The 26390-nt window shown below is 46.0% G+C and overlaps 1 protein-coding gene across 1 annotated transcript in view; it reads left to right on the forward strand.

The window, feature by feature from the left end:
* Positions 1 to 26390, forward strand: part of GPC3 (glypican 3) — a 460111-nt gene that overhangs the window by 323380 nt on the left and 110341 nt on the right. The window contains exon 6 of the mRNA XM_004715367.3: positions 16304 to 16424. Coding sequence (XP_004715424.1) covers positions 16304 to 16424 — 121 coding nt within the window. The remainder of the gene's footprint in view (positions 1 to 16303; positions 16425 to 26390) is intronic.

Consider the following 26390-nt stretch of genomic DNA (forward strand, 5'->3'; position numbering starts at 1 on the left):
CCCCCCCAGGAACTCTATTTTTGCCCTATAATAGTTGTTGAGTTTTTTGGCCATATTTTACACAATCCAACATATCTGTTGTTCAATCCCAGCACTGATACAGTCATCAATGTTATCATCCCCCTCCACACCCCCTCTTCCCCTACCCTCAGGGAACTGTTACTCTTGTTACTGTTTTTGAAGGGTTTTTTATCTTGGATTTCATGCAATGAATGATCTTAATTACACAAATGGACTTATACAGGTCTAACAAGATTAATGAGGTAAAACTAAGATCATAATAGTAAGGGGAGGAAATGTTAAAGAACTATAGGATAGTGCTATCTCTGCACCCTGGATAGAGCATCCCTTCTGTGAGGCCCTTCTGTGAGGGACTGTCCAGTGATCTCACAGGTGGGTTTTGGATCTCCACTACTACAATGCCCCTTCCCATGGATTTGGTTGCTTGTTTTTGAACTTCTGATCCTTCTTCCCATCGACACCTCCTGATCGCACCTACTGGTGTGCTTCTTCCTTGTGGGCTTTGTTGCTTCCCTGCTACTTGGCCGCTTGTTTACCTACAATTGCTTCTTCTTCCTGACAGAAATTTTGGCTTAAGATCACCACACCCCACAATCCAACAGACCTGGAATGGGTGACCTGTGCTGCCAAGGTCTTCGTGAATCGTGCCTTTTCTTTAGTTCCTTCTTCCATCCAGACCCTTTCTGTCTCTGACCATGCTTCTCTGTCCTCATTTTCTCTCAAGACTGTGAGGATCCCTGCAGAAGGAGCATCTCCAACTCCTTGCCAGGGGACTCCCTTCACCCTCTTATGACAGTGGGCCCTGGACTCAGGCTCCTGTACCCGCTCTTCTAACAAAGCTATGCCTGCTGGTCCCCTATGCCAAGCAAAAAACGAGCTGTCACAGCCCTAGGCTGAGAGTCCACCCTGGTCCTAACTCTGCTATGATCTTATTATGTGACTTTGGACAAGTTACCACCCTTCAGCCTGTCGTTCATTTATAAAATGAAAGAGTTGGACAAAACCCTCTCTAAAACACTCTCCAGTTCAAACAGCATATGAGATCTGTTATATATATTGGAGGGAAGGATCTAGAAGGAGGAGAAATACCAAGATGCAGTCTTAATGACTTTGAATTTCTAGTTCTTAACTCGGTAGTTTCCCAAATAGACCACAAAGTGGTTGTGAAGGAGCCCCTGGCTGTCTTCCTTATCATTAAGACAATAGAAGCGCTTTATTTGACTCCTGCAGGTCTCTCTGGGCCTGCAGGGCAGCAGGTAGGTTGGCCGTTAGCAATGCTATCAGAGTTGTTCTCCATTGCTGCTATTGGAGAGTTCGGGGATGAGAGTCACAAAATGAAACCTCAAATAAAATATCTCCCCCACATGACCACATAGCCCCAGTGGAACTTCTGAACAAACAAAATGGAATTCAATGCCTGCTGCTCCAAATGATTTTTGACACCTCCACCCAGAAAGAAAATTAGACACCCTGGAAGCAGCGAGCCAGGGGAGAGGTAGATCTAGTGACGTGCCAAGGGCTGAGGGGCAGGCAGGAGCAGAGGAATATAAAGTGGCTGAGGGGACCAGCGCCAAGGGCACCGTTTTCACTCTTTCCAAGCCCCCTCCAGGCTGGAGAGCTGGGGTGATTTTGGACCTAGGTGTTTGTGGCTGTGGACTTCTATTAAGGCTTTATGTAGCTGTTTTATATTTTACTGTGTATTTGCCAATCACTTTTATTTGGCTGAGTCAAGTTTTCCTGAAATGCCATCTACTTTATGGTCAGGGCAGTCCATAGGTGTTTGCTCAGCAAACAGCCCAACACAATAGTCTACTTGTTCCAGAAGGAGCGCAGGTGCAAGGAAGCCAGGCGCTGAGGGGGCCATGGGAGTGGGGGTGGTTTCACCTTCCCTTCCCTTCTTTATTCTTTCCTTTCATTCTAGATAGTGGCAGTGCCAGGCCCAGGTTGGCCAGCAGCAGAGGGCAGAGTCATTCCGAGTTAGTTATGTGCTCCCAAGCTGTGGCAGGACTCTTTCCTCAGGGCTGGTAACCCTTGTCTCAGTGAGTTTATCAAACAAGACCACCGTTGTTACCACCTTCCATCCTTTGTTTGGCCTGCTTGCCTCTTTCTCCTTCCGAGCTCTGCTTTCACTCTGGATTCTCAGAATCTAGAGAAAACTTTGAAAGAAACTGACAGAAGCAGCAGTTATACTTGCCGCAGACCAGATGCTGCCAGTGTGCCTGGCCAGGTTTCCTCGTGAGCTCCCCTCCTCTGGCCCTGCTCCCTCTCCACACCAGCCACCTCAGCATTCTGGGTGTGGAGACACAGGATGCTGCCTCACTGCCTGACAGCCAGAGGGGCAGTCAGCACAGGAAGCAACACAGTACCCAGCACAGTAAATGGCAGCAGAGTCTTGTGTTCCCTGAGGCCTGAGTTTGCCACAGCGTCCAACTTCAAGCAGTTCTTTCCAACTGCTTCCTTGCCGTTCAAGTCCTGCCGAGAGTTCGACCTTCCAGCCCCAGATGACAGACTCCGAATCCCCATTCTAACAAGACTCCCAGGGGATCCTTAATCATTTGCAGGTGAACAGCCTGTGAAAATGTGGATTCTGATGCCATAGATGTGGCGATGAGGGGGACCCTAGTGGCACAGTGGCTAAAGTGCTTGGCTGCTAACCCACTGGTGGGCAGTTTGCACCTGCCATTAGGAAGTGGTGGCAATCTGCCTCTGTAAAAATGGACAGCCTGGGAAAGCCCTGGGGCGGGGGTGGGGGCAAGTCTGTTGTCTGGTTGAAAGAGTGGATGTATGTGCCAGGAGTGGTATTTTGATTGCATGGCTTCAAACCAGAAGGATCCAGTCCATAAATTCCAAACTGGGGACAGTGCACCAGGACAATGGAACTTGCAGGCCCTCGGACTGCCAGGGCTTATAACCACAGGATGCCTGAGAGGTGCTTTTGCTGAGGGCCACGGAGAACCCTTACTCAGACCCAAGAAAAAGGTAGTGACTGCACCTCCAGGGTTGAGGCCCTCATACTTGGCAGCCTGCCCGATGGTGGAGGTAGCAGGTCTGCCAGGAGATTTCTTTTCACAACAGTAACCTTTTTAAAAACAGTGCTATTGGCACACAATTCACATATTGTATAACTCAATAGCTCAATCATATTAACAACAGTTGTACAACCATCAGCGCAATCAGTTTTAGGACATTTTCTTCTTTCTTGTACTCATTGTTACTAGCTCCCCATTTTCCCCCAACCTCCCCTGCCAGACCCCCAAGAGAGAAAATGGTCTCCTTGGCGCTGGTCCCCTCAGCCACTTTGTATCCCTCTGCTCCTACCTGCCCTTCAGCCCTTAGCACGTCACTAGATCTACCTCTCCTCTCGCTCGCGGCTCTCGTTCTGGGGTGCCAGGGATTCCAATTTTCATTGTGGGCGGAGGCATCCAACATTATTTAGAGCAGCAGCATACATCCGTTACTGTCTCTAAAGATTTACCTATGCTGACTTTCATATAGAAAAAAAACATACAAAACAAAAACCTGATAACAATAACAAAGTAAAAGAGAGAAACAAAAGCACAATCGAAAAGAAAGCAAGAAATATGAAAAACTAGGACAAATAGAAAACGAGTCCAAGGGGAAATCAAATGATAAGGCTCACCACAGTTACTTCTTCATGGATTCATAGCTGTGGGCTGAAGTTGACACCAGGAGAAAAGGGTTGCTAAGCAAATTGAGTCTGTTAGCAAGTGTGAGTCTTGTTTGTGTGGGAGCTGCGACAGTGGCTGGTGCCAAAGGGGCAGAAGCCTGAAAGGACAGGGGTTGGGGCTGGTGGAACCTGACTGATGGCATCCGGAGTGGTCCAATCTAGTGGCTGAAATGCAGCCGTTTCACCAGCAGGGGGCAGACTGGAAGTCCAGAATGAACCAGACCCTCAGTTGCAGCACAGTTGGGGGACAGGCGGAGGTTTCACTCTCCATTCAGTTAACAGACACTGTCTGCTGTTGGAGACTTTTGGATAAGAGTCACAGAATTAATCTGCCCCACAGCACAACGTAGCCTCAATGGGGCTCCTGCACAAACGAGATTGAATTCAGTGTCTGCTGCTCCAAATGTTTGACACCTCCGCCCAGAAAGAAAATTAGACGCCCTGGTTCCCCAGAACTATATCAGCAAGGGGAGAAGCCCATCCAGTGAGTGCCCCGCATTGTATGAGGCAGTGGGGCCCCCGAGACTGGGAGAGCAGGACAGTGGACTAGCTATCAGCTTGGGGAAACATGCTGTGGCTTGACACCTGGGGTACACGCCAAAACATGAAATCCTGGCTTAGAGAAACTAGACTCTTTTCAGAGCCTGGGACCTGGCAGGTCAGCCTGCTAAGCTGTCGCCTATCTGCCCTTGTCACCATTGGCAAAGGATGTAGGGAGATCAAATTCTCTAGGTTGTCAGGTTGGAGACCTGCAAGGCACTGGAGCTGACCCAAGAGGAACTTCTGGGAAGCACGGGCAAAACTGTTTCACTGTCTTTTGACGTCTCTTCCTCCTGTGCTCAGATCTTCAACCACTCATTCTGTAAGGTGCAGCAGGGCACCGTGCCACTACGTATGAGGGGGCTTCCAAAAGTTCATGGTGAGATTGAGTAAGAAGATAATGGGATTTTCCCACAAACTTTTGGAAACTCTCTCATATACTTGAAACAGCAGAAGAATCTCCTTTTCCTGACTCTGACTTGCCCCTCTCGCTCGCTGCTCATGAGTCCATGGAGCGAGATTGAAGGTGGACTCTGAGGGTCTTGAGCTTCGTTTAAGGAGCCTTGGTGGCGCTGTTGGGGAGCTCTAATGCCACAGTGGTTATGCATTGGGCTACTAACTGCAAGGTCAGCAGTTTGAAACCATCAGCTGTCCTGAGGAAGAAAGTGAGGCTTTCTACTCCTTAAAGAGGTAAGTCTCAAAACCCCACAAGGGCACTATGAGTCAGAATCAACTCCATGGCAGTGATTTCGGTTGAATTTTGTGTGGTGGCAATGTTGGGTGAGCGTTGGGCTGCTAACCACAAGGTCAGCTGTTCAAACCCACCAGCTGCTCCAAGGGAGGATGATGGAAGCTATTTGCTTCCAGAAAGATTTACAGCCTCAGAAGCCCTGGATAGGGTCATTCTGTGTTGGAATTGACCCAGTGGAAGTGGTGGTGGATCTTCATTTTGAAAATGGCTTTGTTAATAAATGGGTGTCTGTGCTGGACACTGCGGGAACCAGAGGCCAACAAAGCAGTGCTCTGGAGAAAGATTTGAACGAGTGAGTATGTGTTTCGAGCCCTCAAATCCATTCTTGGTGACAGTTTGGCAAAGCCTTAGCAGAATATTTTTTGTCAATGAAAGAAGACTATGAAATGGGGTGGGTGGGGAGGGGGTGGGGGGTGAGCAGGCTTCAAACTCCCCAGGGTTATCACTTGGGAAACTTGGATGGCTGCCCTGAGCTACAGGTGAGTGAGGGCTTCCTGTATGGATGAAAATCAATTCCAGTTCCCGGTCAGTCGATCATTTGAAAATGGAAAATTTTAGGTTGGGAAGATTTTACCACACTAACACACACACATTCACGCACAAACTTACATAGACCTTAGGTAATAGTGCCAACAGTTAACATGCTCAAAACTGTGGAAGATGGAGTTCACCCAGAGGCAGCCCAGAAGAAAGGCCTGCCAATCAATCTGTTTCTGAAAGCTTTGCCCATAAAAACTCATGGGACCGCCTTGAGTTGGAGGCAACTTGACTATCACCGGTAACTTACTATACTAAAACTCACTGCTATCCAGTTGATGCCTACTCACAGCGACCCTATAGGACAGAGGAGAGGAGAGCCGCCCCTGCGGGCTTCTGAGACTGACTTTTTATGGGAGTAGAAAGCCCTGTCTTTCTCCCTTAGAGTGACAGGTGGTTTCAAATTGCAGATATTTTGATAGCACCCAAATGGGTAAATACTATGCCATGGGGGGGGGGCATTGTGTGTGTGTGTATGTGTGTGTGCGCGGGGTTGGGGGTGGAGTGGCAGTGGCAGGGAATAAACATTGTGAAAATTTTCTGTGCTGTCCAACCAATGCCTCCCTCAGATTCTTTTGCCTAGAAGCTGTGCTGTGGCGTCCCTGCTGGAAAATGGAGAGTCCTTTCAGCCCAGCCTAAATTTGCATTGGTAGCAGTTGACACACTCTTGTTCAACTATCGCACCAAAGAAGGCCCAGTGTGTTCTGTCCTTGTCCATTGTCCAGAATCTTAAATCCTCCCCACCTCTCCTTGGATCCCTGCTTTCCAAAGACCAGATATAGCCCTGCCTGAGTGCTCTTTCTGAGTAACATTTATTGATAGCGACTATAGGTCCAGCCATGTTCAGTGCTTTCACGTAATTGCAAGAGTTGGCAGTCAGAGAGAATTTGCCATGTGCTGGCCAGTATCCTAAGCAGTCTGCTGTGTCATATCACATGCTCAGGTAGCCAGTCAGCTTTGGAACCATACAGGCAGCACGGTCCCTACTTTTACACACGAGGAGACACATGATTGGCAAGATTAAGGCTTCATTGTTGGTTCAGAACTATTCAGAAAGTAGGGCCACCAGCTTCCGGAATCCGGGTCCATGACTTCAAGTCCAGAACCCCTTCTCGCTCATGGGGCAGCCTTTGGAAATGCACCATATCTAGTCCTCTGCTCATTTGCATGTTCCTCTGGGACCCACCCATCAGGAAGCCTTGGGCCAGCCTGTCTGTTACAAGTCAGGGCTCGGTGCCCAGGCTGCACGTCTCGCCAGTCTGCCCACACACCAGTTTGTGCCTAATTCCCACCAGAATGTCCCTGCTCTCCTGGCTTGCTGGGCTCTCTCTCTCCCTCCAGAAGCTTCCTCAGCGTGCTAGTCTTCGAGCCTCACTCAGATGGTCGCATCTCTCAGCCATTGTTCTCTCCCCACAGCCACAGTGTCTTCTTTCGCCCCAGCGCCCAGGCTGTCAACTGCTCACACTGTCCTCCTCACCATCTGGAAACAATTCGTTGCTTCTCCGGGTTTCAATGGCTTCTTGATTCTATTCCAAGAGCAGCTTGTAGCCCATGCTTAACCAAGGGGTGGGGTTTGAAACCAGCCTAAATGTAGATTCAAATGGGGTTCCCCGCATGTCTGGCTAATGCCCACCCCTGGCTTTCTTCCCTAGCCTTCGCCGCTTTCTTTCCTGTCATCGATTTGTCATGTCTGCAAGGTTGTTATTGGAGCATCCAGGTACTTCTTGGGAGTAAGGTGGCCGTATCTGTTTAAAACCTGTTCACCAGTGACACTGCTGTGCCAGCAATTATGAAAAACATTTGTCTTGAGATAGGTGCTTAAGTAAATAAGCACAATGTAGCTCTCTTTATTAAGCACATTTGAAGAACTCAGCTGATTTCTCCTTTGCTGTTTCTCCCCATGTGTGTGTTTATGGAAATTAAAGACAGCCTCTTGCTAGCAAAAAGAGCATTTTCTTAGACGACTTGTTTTTGAAGCTATGTATGCTCCTTAAAGGATCCCTCCCCCACCCCCCGCTGACTCTATTGCCCCCTGTGGACTTTCCGCAGGAATCTTCCATGCCACCATGGTTCCGGACGTCTGCAGTGCCTCCCACTTTCCATTAGATGGCGCCAGAAGAATGTGCGATAGGTCACTTGCTTTTCAGCTGCTTCTAACAGAGGCAGTCAATGAAACTTTTGTGAAATCAAATCTTAACGGATGAGGAGTGTGTGGGAGGGGGACGGGTGGGTGTCAGGACTCATGACTTGTTCTGGAACACTTGCTACCACCATTCGAATGCCAAAGAAAGTGAATTTTCTAGCGGCTCCCCTGGCCTACGTCAGTACTAGCCGTGGGGTTTGTTTGTTTGTTTAACGAACAAGCAAGCAGCAACCATAACCACAAAAAGCCGACCATGGGCATTTTGACGGGCCGCTTTACGCAAAGGATTTCTTCTAAACGTGGGGGTTGCGGTGAGGAACGGCCAGCTCGGGGCCACCGCTTCTTGGACCCCCAGGAGGGGCCTGGGGCCTCTAGCTCCAGCGCTCCCCAGAGGGCTTCTGTCCCTGCACACCCCCACACCCCCCACACTCCCGCCTGGGCCAGCCCTGACAGGGGGAGAAAAGCGCGCCCATTTTCCGCTTGTTTGCCTCTATTCCTCTTCGACAAGTGCTCTCTTTGCTTCAACTGTCCCAAGACAAGCATGCCCAGATGTCCTGTTTTAATGAGGTTCCTTTTCTCTTTGTGGCTTTTGCACAGGTCCCCCCACCCCGCGCGCCACTCCCCCCTCCCCCAGCCCCGCCCAGTGGGCCTGAAGGGAAGCCTGCGCTCCCCTTTCATTTCCCAAGCAGGGTTTCCTTCACTTCGTGTTTGTGCTAAACAGACCCCGAAGTGGATGCAGAAAGGAGAAGACGCCCCCCTGGAATGTTTAGCAAAACTTCTCACCGCAGACACAATACTGTATGTCTGGCTGAGCAAACACTCTCATTTGGCGCTCAGAGACTTTCCTCACTTGAGTTTTCTCTCCTTCAGTAGCCGAGCTTCAGTGCTGGGACCACGGTCAGAGCTTCCAGAAAGAGGGGCAGTGTGTTGAGTGACAGAAGAATGTCATTAAGGAGATAGCCATCGCGGCCAACCGGGCCCCCAATCCTGCCCCACTCGGTGCAGAGGAGATAAGCTATGGTGGCTTATCTCCACCTGGGGATGGCAGCAACCTGGCGGGCCAGTGGCAGCAAGGGAGCTGGCTGGTGCCGATGGGAGGCTGGGTTAATAAATGAACGTAAAGCTGGAGGGACACCTCGAACCAGAGCCGCTCTGGGGTTGAAGCTGGCAGTGCACATGTGACACGGCCTTCCCCAGGAGCACATAGCATTTCCCACAGAGCAGCAGCCCGGCTGACAGGGCATTAAGCCACACCCACTGCCATCAAGCCCATCCGGACTCAGATAATCTCCAGTGGAGTAGAACTGCCCCACAGAAGGTTCCCAAGCCTGTACATCTTTATGGAAGCAGACTGTCCCAGCGGTCTCCCGGGGAGTGGCTGGCTGGGGGGCTGAAGCCACCAACCTTGCCCTTAGCAGCCATGCACTTTAACCACTGTACCACCACGGCTACTCCCCGTGACCCTTAGAGACTTCACATCGCCTTTGTTATGTATTTAGTGGGTGGTAGGCAATTTTATGCATCTACCTTCAACACCGCATCTCCCAAGAAGACACATAGCTCACTGAGTAGCGATACTGTTGGCTCTTGGGAGAAGAAACTTCATGCTCATGGGCAAACCCTTGCCCGCCAGGTCAACCCAGGAATCTGCTGAGTGGGTAGAGAGTCGTGGCTGGTGGCACGGACCAAGCCCTTCTTATAGTGGGGCCGGGGGTGGGGGGCTTAGGGGGGTGGGGGTTGGCGTAGCTCTGATGAGTTGTGCTCTTGACTGCTAGGTCGGCAGTTCGGAACCACCAGGTAGCTCCAAGGAGAAAGATAGGCTTTCCTGTAAAGAGTTACACAGGCTCGGTAACTGATGGGGCCAGTTCTTCCCTGTCCTATAGGGCTGCAGTGAGTTGGCTTCAACGCGATGGCCGCAAGTTTGGCTGTTGTGTCTGACTTCTCAGGCCAGTGTCAAACTCCAGTCTGCTGCTGACCTTGGACAAAGCCATGTACCTTTTCTGTGCCTCAATTTCTGTGGCTGCCAAGAATAACAATAATAATAATTAAGAAGAATAAGGGTTCCTGGAGGCAAGGTGGAAGTGGGAGGGGATAAAGGGGAGCTGATAATCAAAGAAGAAGTTGAGATTCAAGAAGAAAGAATTTTTTAACTGATTGTGGTCACAATTGCACAATTATGCTTGATCTCATTGAATTGTGGAATGTTATGATATCTGTAAGGGCTCCCAATGAAATGATGAATGAAAGCAAAGTACACAGCAAAGCATTAAAAAAGAAGAGTTGTAACAGTAGAACTGCCCCATCAAGTTTTCTTGACTGTACCTTTACAGAAAGTGATCGCAAGGTTTATCTTCCCTCTAAGCCAGCGGTTCTCAACCTGTGAGTCACGACCCTTTTGAGGGTCGAATGACCTTTTTGCATGGGTCGCCCAATTCATAACAGTAGCAAAATTATAGTGATGAAGTAGCAACGAAAATAATTTTATGGTTGGGGGTCACCACAACCTGAGGAGGAACTGTATGAGAGGGTTGAGGCATCTCGGAAGGTTGAGAACCACTGCTCTAAGCTCTTAACTCACCACCTTTAAGTGGATTCTGATTCATAGCACTCCTAGAGGACAGAGTAGAACTGCCCCTGTGGGTTTCCAAGGCTGCAACTCTTTATGGGAGCAGAAAGCCTCCTCGTTGTCCTGCGGAGCTGGTTCCAGCTGCTGACGTTGCCAGTGCAGTGTAGTCCACTATGCTATTGGGTGGGTTCAAACAGCCACCCTTTCATTTTGCATTGTATATAAGAAAGAGGCTTACATACAAGAGTAATTGAATATTGAGAAAACACCCCAACCCAGTCCAGATCAAGTCCATAAGTCTGATATTAGCTCATATGTCAGATATAAAGTCCGCTTCAGACTCAGGAAACACACGCAAGGACGCCGAATGCAGGAGGATCATAGACCAGTGGGTAGAAAGTCTTTGGATCCAGTGGCGTCATAAACATCTCAGCGTTGGCAGGGGTCTTTCTACATGGCTGCTCCAGCACCCAGGGCTGCATCAGGGTAGGTCCAACCTCAGGGATGTCTTGCAGGGAGTCAGCCTTGTCAATAGAGTAGCTCCAAGGGTCGAGAGAGAGAAGTGTGTCTCCTGCCTCCCAGGAGGAAAAAGCAGAGTTTTCCCAGAATCCTCAGGGGAAGGCCATGCCCTCAGAGGCCTCATTGGCTGTGATCTGATACACAGACTAGACTCGACCCCTTCACTCTTCATCCTCAAATTGACAAGGTCATATAACTGCATGATTCGCCCTGCTGTCGAGTCAATTCTGACGTTAGAGACCGTATAGGACAATAGAACTGCCCCTGTGGGCTTCCAAGATGGCAAATCTTTTTTTTTTTTAACATTTTATTAGGGGCTCATACAACTGTTATCCCAATCCATACACACATCAATTGTGTAAAGCGCATTTGTACATCGTTTCTCAGAACATTTTCTCTCCATTTAAACCCCCTACATTAGGTCCTCATTTTTCCCCTCCCTCCCCGCTCCCCCCTCCCGCATGAGCCCTTGATAGTTTATAAATGGGTATTTTGTCATATCTTGCCCTGTCCGACGTCTCCCTTCATCCACTTTTTGGCTGTCTGTCCCCCAGGGAGGAGGTCACACACAGTTCCATGCAATCGGTTCCCTCTTTCCTACCCATTCTCCCTTTACCCTCCCTGTTGATGGCAAATCTTTATGAGACAGAAAGCCACATCTTTTTCCTTTGGAGTGCCTGGTGGTTTTGAACTGCAGACCCAAGCATCCCGACACATAATCTACTAAGCCCCCGGGGTTTCTTTATAAATTATTAGAAAGGTTAAAATGCTAATGGTTACAATGTCAACAATATGCTCTGAAGTCAATTTTGACTTACTGTGACCACATGTGACCAAGTTACACGGACCCGTAGGGATGTCCAGGCTTGAACTTCTCCAGTAGCAGATTATTAGGTCTTTCTCCCACTGGACATGCTCGCCCATCTGTGCCACCAGTTTTTCTTGTAGAAAATCTAGAAGGAAGTCAAAGGAAGCTGTCCTCAAATCAATGCTCAGCCATAGCCACCCTCTCAGACAGGGTAGAACTGCCCTATAACACAGTAACTATTTCCGGGAGTAGAAAGCCCCAGCTTTCTCTCGGGGAGCAACTATTGCTTTTGAACTGCCAGTGTTGCAGCTTGCAGCGCAGAGCATAACCACTACACCACTACCGTTGGCTAGGAGTTGGTTGAACTAAGATACTACGTGAAGTACATGCCCCCACAGCCTGTTCTCTTGGCAGCTGGGCAGGGTCCCGAGAGAACAAATGGAAGCAAACTGAAGTGCTGCACTATCCCTTCCACCACATCCCATTGGTGAAAATGCACGATAAGATTGGCCCACATGGGAGGCCTAAGGTCTGCAAGGCTTTCAGTGGTGTGATCTTATAGAAGTAGATTGCCTGGCCTTTCTTCTGTGGCGGTGCTTCTGGGTGGATTCTAGCTGCCAGCCTTTTGGTTAATAGCAGAGTGCATTAGGGAGCCCTGGTGACCTAGTAGTTAGCCATTGAACTGTGATCCACTAGGTCAGCAGTACTAAACCACCAGGCAGCTATGCCTTGGGAGAAAGACGAGGCTCCCTGCTCCTGAAAAGAGCTACAGTCTTGGAAATACACAGGCGCAGTTTGACCCTGTCTAATTGGGTCAGAATCTGCTTGATGACACTGAGTTTGGTTTTGGGGGGAAGTATCAAACAATTACGTAACCTCTCAGGTCTCTGGCCCTTATCTGTACAGAAGCCTTGGTAACATAGTGGTTACAGGTTGGGCTGCTCCTTTGGTTAAAGATGGGGCTTTCTCCTCCCATAAACAGGTATGGTTTCAGAAACTCATAAGGGCAGTTCCACCCTGTCCTATATGGTTGCTATGAGGCAGCATCAACTTGACCGCAATGAGTGAATATGCAGTGAATAAGAGTCCCTGGGTGGGGCAAGCAATTGAATACTCATTTGTTTACGGAAAGGTTAGAGGTTTGAGTCTGCCCACTGGTGCTGCAGAAGAAAGACCTGGTGATCTACCTCTGAAAACTCTGTGGAATACAGAGGCGGGGGGTGGGGGTGGGGGGGCACCAGGAGTCAGAGTGGACTCAACCCCAGGAATCCAATGTAAAAGACAAAAGAACCAGGGCGCGGAAATAAATTGGGAGTCAAGGAAGAGGTATTCTTGGTCACTTGCAGGGATGACAGGGAAGAGAAAAAGAAAAGAAATCATTTTAAAATTATGACACTAAATCGTATCTACTGGATACATCCACGGGGCCAGAACTTTTGGTTTCTGCTTTGAAGAGTGAAAAGGCCAGTTCCCGGTATAAGCCACAGGCGGCTCTTCCCCAACCCTTCTGTAACCAGAAGCCATGCTTCATTTGTTAGAGTTCTTTGAGGATGGAAATCACTCATGGAGAGAGACGAACAGGGGATGCTATTTTGACTTTCACAAAGCATTGGCAAGCTTTTCAGCCAAAAGCTGTTTTTAAAAAATTGAGTCACCATGGGATTGGGGAGCAGTGTTTAGTCCTGGCTTCTTCTCTATAGCTTGCAGATACGAAAAAAGAAGAAAAAATTTTTCTCAAGTTAAAGCGGCACTTTTCTAAACAGCCTAAAAACTTCAAGTGGGGCATCGGGGATCACTTTCGGAAGGAAGCTGATGTTTTATTTGTAAATTATTTGGGAGAGAGAGTACAGGGCAAAATGGCTACAGGGGCAGAAGCCTTGGTGCTCTTCTGTGAGGACAAACTGCTTCCGGAAGACATCTGTGTTGACGGGCTGGCGATAGAAAGAGGCCGACAAGTCCCAGGAAATCTCTCTCTCGAGACAAATTCCTGAAGTTCCAGTCAGAAGATTTAAAATAGGTCTTACTTTTTCAAGCAGGAGAAAGATGAGGTGTTCAAGTCCCGTAAACTGTTACAGAACCCCCTGTCCTATGGGGTCATTATGAGTTGGTGTTGACCCCACGGCAGTGAGGACTTTCTGTTTGTTTGTTTGTTTGTTTGTTTTTCCCCTCCAACTGTGAATAGAATCTCTGCTTCCAGAATGCATCTATCAGGGCAGTGCCTGATGTGTAAAGAGACAGCATTATTATATGGACCCCAAAGACAGAGACAACACACCCCTTGCCAATTTAATGTTTTGCACCTATAGTGCCATCCCTCACATGTCATGTAACCGTTGTCAAAACCTGTTGCCCAATTTTCCATCACCATAAACAGAGTACCATCTGCTTCCTCCCTCCCCCTTCCCTCCTGCCTCCCACCTGTCCCTGGTAACCGCTGATAAACGTGAGTCTCAAAACATTTGCCTATTCTTGTTCTTTCATTTAAGGAGGGTCCTCCGATCCTTGTCCTTTGGTTGTCTGACTGTGCTCAGTATGAGCTTTTCGAGGTCCATCTGTGCTCTCGAATCTTAGCAGGATTTCATGTCTCTTGAGGGCTGAGTAATATTCTTCCTGAATTCATTTTTGAAGAGAAATAAACTGAACCTGGCAGGCCACCAATTTAGAAGACGGGCAGTAAGTTGTGCTCTTCAGCATTCTGATTGTAAAGGCTTGCCTTCTCAGGAGCTGGATTTAAATAATGAACACCAATAACTAGATCTATTGACCTCCCCTGCTGCCATGCATACTTTTCAAGGCATGGCCTTAATCTTGGCCCTGATGATAAAGATCCTGGCAGGGACAGCTCACAGAATCCTACGAGTATTTTCTGAGCTTGTGAAACTTTCAGTGATAAAGAGGTCAGGAGCGCTACCTTACCGATTTGAATGTGCAGCTGAGAATCATTAGCGAGGTGAGCAAACTGAAACCGCATTGTGAGGTGTTGTGTAAAGCTACAGGAGCTCTGGTGGGGGTAGCGGTTACACGTTGGGTTGATAACTAAAAGGCCGGATGTTTGAAGCCACCAGCTGCTCCTCAAGCAACAGATGAGGCTTTCTACTCCCATAAAGAGTTACGGTCTCAGAAAATCACAGTGGCAGTTCTACCCTGTCCCAGAGGGACCCTAAGAGTCAGCATGAAGCAGTGGGTTTGGGTTTAGCTTCGGTTTGGTGTAAAATTAAAGTAGCACCCATCCTTTATTGTCCCTCATAATTTGCGATTGCATGTATGAATTGATTCCATTCCAGGAGATTTATTTTCTGTCAAGAATCGTAGAAATAATCCTAAAATGTTCAGTGATCTTTGTGCAAGGATGTTCTTTGCAGTATTGTTTATATTCGCTAAGTAGTACAAGGAACCCAACTGTTTATCAGTCAACTTTCACCGCCACTCTTGATTTCAACTCCTAGCATTGGTAAGGGATAGTAAAAAAATTAACAAATCATGACGCAACCAGAGGAAAAAGAACAAAGCCTTAGAGTGTATTCTGACATGGACGTATGTCCAAATATGATAAACTGTTGCAACTCTATATGAATCATATGATTCCAGTTTTGGTTAAAGTTAAGTATTAGTATATGCATAAGAAAACCCCTAGGAGAGTATATATTAAATTGTTCACCCCAGTTTTTTTCTTGAATAGAAATAGGATAATGGGGGAAATTAGACTGTATACATTGTTTCTGTATTGTTTGAATTGTTTACAATGAGCATCATTATTTTTGTCTTTTTAAGCATATGAGTAAAAGAAACATGAACCCACCCTTAACCCTGAAAACCTTATAATTGTCCTTGCAAACAAATAGAAGAACAACACAAATTATATAAAGAGGGGGCAAAAGATGGGTGACTTCGACTATTCATGTAAGAAGGCAGTCTATTATCAGATCAGGAGAGACACCCCCCCAAAAAAGAAAACACACCAACCAACTATTAAAAAAAACAAAACACCTTTCTTCTTTGGTCATAGTGTTCTGGTATTTCTACATGGTGAAAGATAAAGAAATCAAATTTATTCTTTTTCTTCTTTGGCTTTGCTTTACAAGATGGGGACTAACTAATGCAGTGGTCTGGCATAGTGGTGTCCTGATCAACGATGGTGGCAGCCAACACCGCTTGGAATGTGCGTGGATAGGCATCCACCTGCGGGCCATCACTGTCTGGTTCCTTTTCTGCCCCGAATCCAAATGCAAGAGATTTGTTTGCTAGGCAATGCGTATGCTGCCCTTGTTTCTATCAGTCATGACAGGACAGTTTGGGCCCGGATTGAAGCTCTTCTTTCTCCTTCCATTGAGTAGAAAGCACCCTGAGGTTATGGTCATTTGTGTGTGCTTTACTGGCCATGATCCTGACCCTCCTCTAGATAAATCTTAACGCTACATTGTCATTGGGTCTTCTTCTAGACTCCCACTAACCTGAGAGCCCAATAAAGGCAGAGACCTTGCCTGTCTTGTTAAATATTGTATCACTGACATCTACCCAAACAATTATTTGAAAAGAACATTTGTTGGTTGTTAAATGATTGGTCTCGACTGCAAATAGAACCCAGCTGGCCTGGTCGATTTTTCCATCGTGGGGTCATGACATGGTTCAAAAGCTTGGGATCAGCCGGATCATCAAGGCCAAGTGCAGTCAACTTTTACTTTGCTTGGCACTCTCTTGTGACAAACTTTGTCTTTATCTTCACTTTCCAGATACAGCCAAAAGGCGGCAAGGAATGGAATGAAAAATCAGTTCAACCTGCATGAGCTGAAAATGAAGGGCCCTGAGCCAGTGGTCAGTCAGATTATTGACAAACTGAAGCACATTAACCAGGTAAGTGGTAATGCCTACAAAAATGACAGCGATTCTTTATACTAAAAAGGACATACGGTCCTCTCCTTTAATTCAATTTTTAAACACTCAGGACAATATTTTGCTGTTAAAGGATACATGGAAAATAATTTTCACGATCCCCCTACTCTCTACTGTTTTCCTTTTACCTGTTCTCTTCCAGGATATGCTTTCTGCTCCTGTTAAGAATTAGTCTCAGAAACTCACTGGGGCAGTTTACCCCTGTCCTAGAGGGTCGTTATGAGTTGCCGTAGATTTGATGGCAGTGAGTTTGGTTTTGGGTTTGTCTTCTCGTATTTACCCAGAAAAGCCCACTTGGACTCTATTCATAAGAATTAGTGTACATATGGTGGGCCCGACTCCTTAAGTGAACACTGTATTGGAAAGACATGTATGTTTGTTTCCACAAGTCTCCCTACTAATAATTTTTGTATCTACATAATATTCCATGAAGGATTCATCATCATTCCTTTCATCAGTGTGCTTTTACTGGATAGTCAGGTGACTTCCAAATTTTTTGCCATCATAATGAGAGCAACCTCTTCTTGGACAGTGCGTCCTCTTGAACTTAAGTCTTTAAAAAACAAGAAACAGTATTGGAGTTCTAGGTTAAATGATATGCACATTTTCATGCACATTTCCGAATGGCTTCCTACTGAGGATGCTTCCATGGTTGCTGCCCAGCACGGCAGAAGAGGAGCCACTGCCCTGCACCCTGGCCCCTTTTTGATTTGCTGACCTGTCCAGAGACTCCCAGCGAGCCCCTCTCACTGTCGTCGTAGTTTCTCCTCCCTACGACGGTTTAGCAACAAAGACACACATAGAAGGGAGTTGTAGCATCTGCTGGGATTGCTTTGTGGTGACAATAAAAAACTGGCTGAGTGGTCCATGGATGAAGAGGGCTCTGGGACCACTGACTCCTATCTGTCTGCTAGGCTGAACTGAACAGCACTGAAATCCTTCTGGAAGGACAGAGCTTTCGCTAAGAAGACATTGGCACAGCTTCATGCGAAGTTCAGCCATGACCCTTTTGTGGTTTGTTTGTTTTTTTAAGGAAAATGTTTGGAAGGGCTTACTAATAGCAGTGTACTCGACTGCAGATTGCATTGTGAAGGTATTTACGACATGCTTGGGTGTAGTTCCTCCAGTGCTTAATAAAGTGCCCTGCGCTCAGTGAGCACTTAATAAACAGTTGACAGTGCAGCTGAGCCTAGGATAATGATGGCATTTACATAACAGATCATGCCTCACAAAGTTCTTTAAAGCATTGCTAGCTTATGGTGCCTTGGAAATGCATCTTGGAAAGCTACAGAGCACAAACAGTAAACTACGTACTGCTTCACTGAGACCACAGCCTGCTTCACCTGTGGACAATGGCAATTGGGGACTGTGCGGCTCCCAGTCATTTCAAATCAGACATGTCTGGGTGGCACCGTTCAACTGGCTAGACCCCAGCACCGGGGAAACCCAAATCCCAGAATCCCATCATGACACACCTAATCATCACGAGGACTGGTGTCAACTATTTGGCCACCAGACATTAAGGAGTACCTACTTTGTGCCCAGCCAGTTGTCAAGGGCTTGGGGGATTCAATGGTAGTCCAAGCTACCTTGTTTTCAGAACCGCCTTGGGCAGGAGGGTGTCATGCAAGCGTTCATTGAAAGTAGTTCAATAAAGAGATTTTGTGCAAAGCTCAAAGACAGACTCGGCCAGTGAGCTCTGTGGTGGTTTGCTTAGGCCTCTTGTGGGCGAGGACTTCAAGGAGGGGTCAGTGTCTAAATCAGCTAATAATAATGAATAGCGTTTGACTAGGTACAGATAAGCAAGAGAGTGGCAGTCATATTAAAGGCCAGACATAGATCTATGGATGGACACCACTTGGGAGTGGGACGAGGGTGGGGACTCAAAAAAAAAAAAAAAAGAGGAAGCAGTATCAGACATGGACTTCTGTAGGATCCAGCAGTTACCGCAAATATTTATAGCAAGCCCTTTTAGTAAACACCTTAGATACTTGACATTCACACTATGGGAGACTATGTGGTATAGTAGAAAGACTATGGGATTTGGATCCATATGGATTAGAACTGCATTCCAGGTCTTACTAGCTATATAGCATTCTACAAATCATTTAACCTCTCTGCACGTCTTAGAAGCCCTAGTGGCATTAAATGCTTTTACGTTAGGCTGCTAACTGCAAGGTCTGCAGTTCGAAACCACCAGCCACTCTGAAGGAGAAAAAATGAGACTTTCTACTCCTGTCAAGATTTGTGGTCTTTGTTAGCTCACAGGGCAGATCTTCTCTGTCCTGCGGGGTCTCTAGGAGTTGGAATCAACTCGGCAGTGAGTTTGAGTTTGGTTTGGTCTTGATGTGCTTCAGTTCTATGGTCTATACTAAAACCAAAACTTACTGCCAGCAGACCGACTGATTCTGCCTCCGAGCAATCCTATACAGAGTGGAACTGCTCCTTTAGGTTTCCAAGGCTGCAAATGTTGATGGGAGCTGTCAGTCTGACTTTTCTCCCAGGGAGTGAGTGGCTGGTGGGATTGCACTGACCATGCCCAACATATAGCTCACTCCACCAGCAGGGCACTTTATATAGAATTTTGAAAACCTCATGAAGATTATTGTGAGGATTAGAAATTTATTATACATGAGTCGGGTGTGGGGATGGCTTCCAAAAGTTTTTGAAAAGATTGGATGATCTTTCTATTGCATTTTTTTCACAAATATTTTTTCCCCTTGAACTTTGGAAGCCTCCTTGAATATGCTCATTTATGTATCTAAAATATGTATTACATATAGAAATCAGTGCATGTGCCTGGCAGGCACATCGTCCATTTCTATGACGTTGCTAGTATTCAGAATTTTCTCGCTAGGCAGGACTTGCGTTTGGAAGGAGAGCAGTACTCCAGTACTTTCTGCCCATCTACTTCTGCTCTTCACATCCCTAAGGTGTATACTCCTCTGATGCGTCCTCGCTCCTTTGTTCTCCCACCTTGTTTCTTTCTTTTCCTTTCCTCGAACTTCCACACACAAAAGCTGAAACCAGCTCGTTGGTAGAGTCTGTACCTGAAAGATCACCTTCTGGAACGTTTGGCGCATGATTCCTGGGGGTGGACATTTTCCGTTCTCTGACAAATACCATTGAGCAAACAGCGACTTCTCATTGATAGACCAGTTTTACCTGTTTGAGTTGAGTTGTTATAATTGATTGGACTCCAAATACTCCCACACTGCTGCTTTGCTCTCATCTATGTTGCAGAAGATGGCCCAAAGCACCCCCCCGCCCTTTTTTACTCCGAGACCTCAAAGAAAAGTCGTATTCTGGCCATGAGTCCATTTGAAAGGGAGACATTGTGGGGAAGTCTTAAAGAAAAATGTGATGATGATGATGTTGATAAAGATGATGATGGTAATACATTATATTTGTATCACATTTAGCCATATTTCAAAGCAATTACTTGTCCTAAATGTCTAAGAGCTTAGGAAAAAAGAAAATAATCCAACCACAAATTGTGCAAGATGTATTCGTGTCACAGATAACTGTTTTTCGAGAAGCGATTGCTACTGGTGGACATTACCTCATGTGCATTGCCCCCTGGGAGTAAAGTGATTAAATAATGTTTGTCCCTTTTTCAAAGCCAGGGAAACTGAGGCAGAGAGCCAGTAAAGGCTAGGTGGACATGCAGCCAGAACTAGTGAGTGCAGTTGAAAATCCAATCAATCTTCCAGATGTTGTTTCTATATACTGCCAAGTGTCTGGATTCATTGAATGCCTGCTGAAATGGACCTAATGTTCTGGCGATGGGGAGGTACAATCGAGTGAACTTATTCAAGTGCATACACAAGTCAGTAGTGAATTGGGAGCAGAACATTATTTTTCTAAGCCCTTCACTCTAGCAGGATGGTCATCCACATATGCCTATGAAGCAGAGATATTTCTCTCTGTGTGTGTGTGCATGTGTGTCCATCCAGACAGACTTCTCCTAGGCCACTTATAAGTACAAGGGAAGCCCCAAAGTATTGCAGCTGGGGTTCCAGTTAATACGTGCATGGGTTTATTCCTAACAAAACAGGTTTAAACATGTCTCCGTGATCAGAGATGATAGGTTGTAGATAAGTTCTCTCAGTAACACTTGCCTTAGTCACGTTAGAGCATTTAAAAAAAAGAAAGGCCTGCTGAAAACAATCTGAAAGGATGGACTAAGCAAGATCATTTCAGTTCAGAAAGTGATGGTGACCAATTTTCAAGGATTCCAATGTGATGCCAAGGATTTATCTTGATAAATATTCTCCAAGGACACAAGGGGGTATATTAGGAAGAAGTTTTCAGAAAACAGAAAACAAAATTGGTGATAAAAAAAGACAACAGGAAAGTTGAACTGAGGAATATTTTTCCATCACAATAAAGCACCTGTTCATTTGCAAAGGTCTCTGAGAATGTTGTTGGGACACCTAACCCTAGCCTCCCTACAACCTTATCTTGCCCCATTCAGAGTGCTTTGGTTTCCCCAAAATAAAGAACAACAACAAAACATTGAAAGGGGCACGATTTGAATCCCTCAAGGATGCTCAAATTGCCATTTCGACTTGATGCAAATTGAAGAGGGCAAAATGTTTCTGACGTGTCGAGACGTAGATGGAGGTTATATCAAGAAGCAATAACTTTAGGTTTAGACCATTTCATTTGACAGAGGGCTTGGTGCTTTGGTGGCCATACTTTTGGACTTGCCCTCCTATATCCCAAAATATCCCTTTACCTTCTTCCATGGAAAATTCTCAGCTGCCTCTTTTTCAGGTTTCGGTTGCTGTTGATAACACTGGAAATAATAGACTCCCTCAGGGAAAAAAAACGTTCTTTCCATATTGGCAGTCCCACGGTGTAACCTTGAAGTTCACAGTCAGACCCAGGCCCCTATCCTGGGAAGGCCTCCAGGTGTGAAGTGTCCTCCCCTCCTCCTGCAAGCCAGAGTTGACGTGTAACATTCCCATGGCTGAAAGCAGGGACCTCCTCATTTCCTTGTCCGTTTCTGATTTGGGAGAGGATTTATGATCTGAACTCTTCTAAGGCCTCAGTGTCACACTTGGAAATTGCTAGACCATATTGCTTTTTGATTAAACCAAGTTTCAGCTGTGTTAGTATCATTCTGCTTCACAGCTCCTGCACGGAGACACACTATCAGATGTGTGCGCGCGCACACACACGCACACAGCCATCAAGATGATTCCAACTCATAAGAACCCTACAAGACAGTAGAACTGCCCCCAAAGGCTGCCTGAGGCCATACCTCTTTACAGATGCTGATTGCCTCATCTTTCTCCTGGGAAGCAGCTGGTAGATGCGAAACATGAACTTGTCACCTAGCTGTTCAAATGCTTGTGCCACTGTGCCACCAGTACCGAGCATGAGACAGTCATTCTTATCCATATGATCCTGCAATTCATTTGTCCTGTAACTGAGATTTGTTCAAGAATGCTTATCTGCTGTCAGCGTTAATGTAGTAGTCCATAAACTGCTACAGAGAACCCCTAGTGGAGTAGTGGTTACGCTTTTAGGCTGCTAACCTCTAGGTCAGCTGTGTAAAAACCACCTGCTCAGGAGAAAGATGGGGCTTTCTATTCCCATAGATGTTACAGTCTCAGAAACCCACAGGGGCAGTTCTACCCTGTCCCATAGGGTCGCCAAGAGTGGGAATCAAAGTTTAAAGTGCTACAGAAGTTAGTATTCCCAGGGAAAATAGAGCTGTTCACTGATTTTGTCTCCCAACCCCAAGTCTCAGTCCAGGTTTAAATGGAGCTCTAGGGGCAGTTCCACCCTATCCTACAGAGTCGCTATGAGTCAGCAGGGACTCAATGGCAATGAGTTTAAGTTGATAGAGACACACAGCATACCTGTTAACAGGATCCATATATGAAAGATATGCAAGACTATGACAGAAGCAGAAACAACTTAATCAGTGGTCTGACAATTTCAAAGTCCCCGATCTAGTAACATCTACGGCTGGAAGATCTCACTTCAGTAGCAAAGAAAGCGTAAGCACAGCACTTACCAAGTCTGAATTGGACAGATTCCTAAACCTCATTGTAGAATGGAGAAATGGAGGTTCTTTGTAGTATGTGTTTGAGTTACAGACAGCAGACTAGCTTCTTATCCATGGTGACAGAATATGGTCAATGCCAAGTTCAACATGAGGAGCTAGGCAGTAAACTAGCCCCACTTCCAGTCCTCTCTGGAAACACCTAGAAAGTATTTGTGAGATGCCTAGCAGGCGACTCTGGCATAAAGAGAAGACGCAAACATTGGAAATAGCAAGTTCAATGTTAACTAGTAAACTTACTAAGAGCCAGAGAAGAACTCCGGGCATTCCTTGGCATGTGATTTTTCAAACGACAAACACACAAAAGTCTTTAAATGGATCTTATGCCTGATTGAAAACACTCAGAGTAGCCTGCCCTCACAGTCTGCTCACATTACAACCTGAGACAGTCACTCAAGCAGTGACTTTGGCCAGTGGAAGCTTGAAAAGCACAACATGGCTCTAAAAAATGTCAAAATCAGGAGAAAGCTTTTGAGTGAAATTTAAATGAATGGTTCTTTCAAATTGGGATTATGTCCCTGTCTCTGTAATACTTCTTCACATCCAGTCACTGCCATCATTTCCTTATGAAGCCTCAGTGTGTGTGTGTGTGTGAGAGAGAGAGAGAGAGAATCGACAATGGCATGTTAACAAGAGCCAATGAATGACTTCTGAGCCACAAAAGGACAAAGGGAATTCATCTTTAAATACCAGATGGAGACTGTGGAGCTGAGTACAATTTCATGAAGTTAAAGGGAATTTAGTGGATACATTCTCTAACACATCTATCATTTTTAAAAAATCTTACATAGTTTTGCTCAATAGCCCTAAAAAAGTAACTCCAATTTCTGGAGGCTTTGGGGGAGCATGTGCTTTTAATATCTTAATTACTATATACAGTTGCATAACATTGCGCCATGGAGAATTCCCAAGTATTTCATCTTAAAATTTCTTGGAAATGAACTATCGGCTCTATTTGGACTTAAATTGGGTCGTTTATTTTAGTCCTTGCATATTAAATGAAATGACTGAAAAATGGAAGATGAGTCAGGAGTGACAGGCCGAAATATTTTCTGTAGGACTGGTACAGCGACTGGGATGCAGCAAAGTAGAGAAAGGCATTTTCTTTTCACTACTGTATTATATTCCTACCTCCAAACAAACCCAACTCTCTGCCATCCAGTCCATTCTGACTCATGTCAATCCTGTAGGACAAGGCAGAACTGCCCCCGTGGGTTTTGGAGAATGTAACTCTTTCTGGAGGAGAAAGCTTCATCTTTCTCTTTGAGAATGGCTGATGGTTTCAAACCGCTGACCTGGCAGATCACAGCGGGGCTCTTAAGGTGGCATAGGTCCTTCTTCATCAGAAGTCCTGTATGAACTCTGGAGGGACGACTGCTACATATCAGAAAGGTGTTTTAGCCAATGACTCAGAGTCCTAGGTGTGCAAAGTTACAAATGTGTTCCTTAAACTATCCTGAGAGCCTTTTGAGCTTTACCTGGTGGTCAAATGCAAAAACATTGTTTTTTTAAAAAAAAATAAATTAGTTAATAAATAACAAGTTGCTTTCTACCCCATTTAAGGCTTTCTTGTATCCAGTACATGGCTTTTTTATATATTTGAATATTGGTTGAGAAATACAGAGATATCTTGCCACCTAGATATATTCAAGAATGTTTCTTGCCTCTGGATTGTACAATTGGTCACTTTGGGGTTGTGGGTGTAATTCTGCTTCCCATGGCACAGTCCTATCCAGAGAAGACATTCAGTGTGTGTCAATTACAAAAAATGTGTCAGTTGATCCAAGAGACTCAACCTTTGCTGCCTTCCATTAATTGCTGAATTTAGATTCAGCTCAAGGTATCTTTTCACATTCCAAACTAACCAGTTCCTGGGCTAACAGGCAGGATTACAGAAGTAAGTGCAGGGTCATAGCTCCCAGGAGCCTTTAGGTCATGGGGTGCAACCCTCTGTTGCAAATGAGACAATTCAGAGCCAAGAGAGCCAGATCCCGTCCATATGAGCCATTCATTCATTTACATATTCTTTTGATACATGGGTGGAATGCATGCAATACATAAGGCAGATGTAGAGTACCCACCCATCCTTAGCAGCCGCCTCCTAAGAAGAAACGTGGGTCCGAATGGGGATCGCATGGGAGAGTGAGACTGGCTTGGCAGAACCATTCATCCTATTCTAAGCAATAGCTCTAAGCCCAGATTATACAGCTAGTGAGCCAAAGTGGCGTCTTTGAAGTGGAAGACCAAGACGTGTAGGTTTTCTTTGTCCCTGCCCTTGGGGCTGTGAGCAGGTCCAATGAGAAAGAAGAACTGAACCTTTGAATGTCTTGAACTAGCTTGTCTACACAGAGCAGATACTCTTGACCCTTGATGGAAGTCCCATGTTAATTGACCCAGTGCCAGACATGTTGGGGTTTTTTTCAATTCGACAACTCAAACTCACTGCCATCGAGTCAATGCCTACTCATAACGACCCTATAGGACAGGGTAGGACTGCCCCTGTGGGTGTCCAAGACTGCCCATCATTTTGGGAGTAGAAAGACTCATCCATCTACTTAGGAGCAGCTGATGGTTTCAAACTGCTAACCTTGCAGTTAATAACCCTTACCCACTATGTCACCAGAGCTTAGCCTCACCTTCAAGCCTTGATCTAGACAACTTTTTCTTCATTATGTTTTTCTGGGTGATCACCTCTCAGAGTCATAGCCATTCCGTATAATGGACGAGCAGATCATAAGATCAAAGAAGCAAAGAAAATTGCTGCTGTGGTGTGTTACAAATAATGGGGCCTGAGTTCAGAACACTAGGGAGTCTAATGGTTATCATCATGGTACCACTGATGGGCACATCTTGAGGCATGATAGAAACTAGAAGAGGAGTCAGCCCTTCCCTTCAAAAGAGGAGGGAAACTGGATTGTGGAAACCACAAATCCAGGGAACACAGTACTACAGCTCAGCAAAAGATGAGACTAGACCTTTGGAGAGTAGGATTGCTGGGTGATTACTAGGAGCCACTCTGAACTCACTCAGAAAATCAGTTCAAGTCAGTGTGTGTGTATGTGTGTGTGTGTACATACCTTGACTAGATTAGAAGAATGGCACAAATAAGGTAGGTCTGGATTTAAGTGAGGTGTTTGACAGAAATCCCCATGATTTTTTTTTCTAAAACAAGTAACAGCAGTGTTGACTATGTTCACACAGTTAGGTGACTTTTGTAGCTAATTAACCATCATGCCCAAAGAATGTTTTCTTCACATTCCAGTGTCAGCCTACCAAGAATCTGTAGTTGTTTGCTTTGTTCTTGACCTTTTTTGCCTAAAGTCTTTAGCAGTGACTTAACTGAACACAAGGAAGGCATACGCCTAATATTCCTTGATGCCGTGAAGCCAGGTTGGGGGTTAGCTAATATATGGAAAATACAATCAGGATCCAAAAAGATATCTGCAGGCTGACTGACAGGAGAATGCCAGCCAAGGGGAACGTTACAGGAAGCAGGGTCACGTAGCAAAGGCAGACTCACAAACATGGCAGCAGAAGCCCAGAAGGGGAAACTCAACATAGCAGACATGTTTGTTTTTAGCTATGGTGGAAACAGCAATGAGGAACAGGGAAACCTTCCTTGACCTACATGGTGGCCATTTTGTCTCATTTGATCCTTAAATTTCCTGGTTGGAGCTAAGTTCTTGTGGGATATATATATCTAGAGCCCTGGTAGCACAGTGGTTAAGTGTTGGGTTGTGATCCACAAGGTCAACAGTTTGAAACCATCACCTGCTCCGCAGAAGAAAGATGGGCTTTCTACTCCCATAAAGAGTTAGTTTTGCAGTTCTACCCTTTCCTATAGCATT

Source organism: Echinops telfairi, unplaced genomic scaffold (assembly GCF_000313985.2).
Source record: "Echinops telfairi isolate 266 unplaced genomic scaffold, ASM31398v2 ScPeMD7_20;HRSCAF=75, whole genome shotgun sequence".
Taxonomy (NCBI): Eukaryota; Metazoa; Chordata; class Mammalia; order Afrosoricida; family Tenrecidae; genus Echinops; species Echinops telfairi.